Source organism: Camelina sativa, chromosome 16 (genome assembly GCF_000633955.1).
Source record: "Camelina sativa cultivar DH55 chromosome 16, Cs, whole genome shotgun sequence".
Lineage (NCBI taxonomy): Eukaryota > Viridiplantae > Streptophyta > Magnoliopsida > Brassicales > Brassicaceae > Camelina > Camelina sativa.
The window spans coordinates 23,417,463-23,419,341 of NC_025700.1; the positions used below are offsets into that span (position 1 = coordinate 23,417,463).

The 1,879-nt window shown below is 31.2% G+C and overlaps 1 protein-coding gene across 1 annotated transcript in view; it reads left to right on the plus strand.

Annotated features, from left to right (window-relative positions):
- Nucleotides 972–1,879, plus strand: part of LOC104752015 (5'-nucleotidase domain-containing protein DDB_G0275467-like) — a 5,174-nt gene continuing 4,266 nt past the window's right edge. The window contains exons 1-4 of the mRNA XM_010474077.2: nt 972–1,161; nt 1,257–1,290; nt 1,375–1,590; nt 1,682–1,818. Of these exons, the coding sequence (XP_010472379.2) occupies nt 1,117–1,161; nt 1,257–1,290; nt 1,375–1,590; nt 1,682–1,818 (432 nt within the window). The 5' untranslated portion in view covers nt 972–1,116. The remainder of the gene's footprint in view (nt 1,162–1,256; nt 1,291–1,374; nt 1,591–1,681; nt 1,819–1,879) is intronic.

A 1,879-nucleotide genomic window follows, 5' to 3' on the forward strand; every position in this document is an offset into this window, starting at 1 on the left:
AAAAAATAAATATGAATAGATTAGAAAGGTAAGAAATATAAAAGAAATATTTTATTTTTATATAAATAAAATAAAAATTGAAAATAATGTTAAATATATAATACTTTCTAAATTAAAATATAGAATCAAACTCTTACAACACATATGAGATATAACAAAATTTGATATTGGTGGGAGAGGAGAGAATGATTACTTAATTATAAGATGATAATCCAAATTAGATAATGTAGATGAATCTTTAAAAATAAGAACAATGTAAAATATATATCATGTAGTCTCTAAAATTAAAATTTAGCATTATAATTTTACAATGATATTTCATTTGGTTTTTTGTAACCCATACAACAAAAATAAGAAATTGAAAACAAAAAAAAAACAAAAATTGATTTGAGGTATTGTGGAAGAGAATGAGAAAATGTGAAAATGAGAAAGTAAAAGAATGTCACTTTGAGAGAATGAGAGAATGCTTATTTATATAGTAAGAATTGATGGAAGTTACATTTAGAATTATAATAATTATAATTTATTGTGTTTGAATAAAATTGAGTAGTGGAATATGATTAATGCATAATTTATTTTATTTTCATTTATAATTTTATTTTAATGTGTAACTTAAATGTTTTGTGTTAATTGAGTCTTAAATATTATTTAAAGCAATTAAACAATTAGAAAACAAATTATAAAATTTAGATAGTATTAAATGAAAAGCAACCAATAAGGAGAGGCAAAAACCTTAATTTTATATATATGATTTGGTGTTAAAAAAAAAAAAAAAGGTGAAACTTTGAAAAAAACATTTCTAATAAATAATAATTGGGCCCAAAATCAGTCATCAGTCATCACCTAGATGGATATATAATTGGGCCCAAAATCAAGAGACACAAAGTTACATAAACCACCAAGGCCCAATACTAATAAATCATCCGAAAAATCTGCTCTTCCCGGACTTATCTCGCTGGCCGATGCCGTCGACGATAAACCCTAACCGCCATTATCTTTATCCACTGATATAACAATGACGTCATCAGCTTCTTCTCCCCTCAAAACCAAAATCTCAAAGTCCACTCTCAGGAAAAAAAAAAAGATAACATCTCCTTTCATGAAAAGCTGACTTTAATGACTTCGTCTCGCCGTCTTCTTCCTCTCGGAGCATCGCTCACTGTAAATCTCTCTCTCTCTCCCCAAACATTTCCATTTACTACTAATTTTATCACCTCATTCGCCATCGATGATCATCGAGTTCGTTGTAATTGCAGAGAGGATCATTTGCTACAGATCAAATCCGAAATGGTGAGTTTCTCTTCTTATGATCTGAAATCAAATCCGAAAATGGTGACAGTTCCGAAGAATTAAGATCGTTTGAATCTTCCTCAGGATTTCTAACAAGTTTCCGAGGATTCGCCACCGTTACTTCGTCGGAGTCGGAGGCGGCGTTAGCCAATCTCGAAGCGAAATATGCCGTCGCTTTGCCGGAATGTTCTACTTTAGATGAGGAGATCACGAAGATCCGGCGCGAATTCGAGCTGGCGAAACAGAGGTTTCTTAATATCCCTGAAGCAATTAATAGTATGCCTAAGATGAATCCTCAAGGTGAGCTGAGCTGAGCTATTCATTTATACATTAGTTTGGTGTTGTGTTCTTTCTTACTGATTGGTTTTGGATGATGATGATGCTTGTGCAGGGATATATGTTAATAAGAATCTGAGATTGGATAATATACAAGTTTATGGATTTGATTATGATTACACTTTGGCACACTACTCATCTCACTTGCAGAGCTTGATCTATGATCTTGCCAAGCAGCATATGGTTAATGAGGTAGTAGAATCTCTTATTCTTATGGCAGTTTCTTTTAACCCAAACTGTTTTTTTTTTTTTT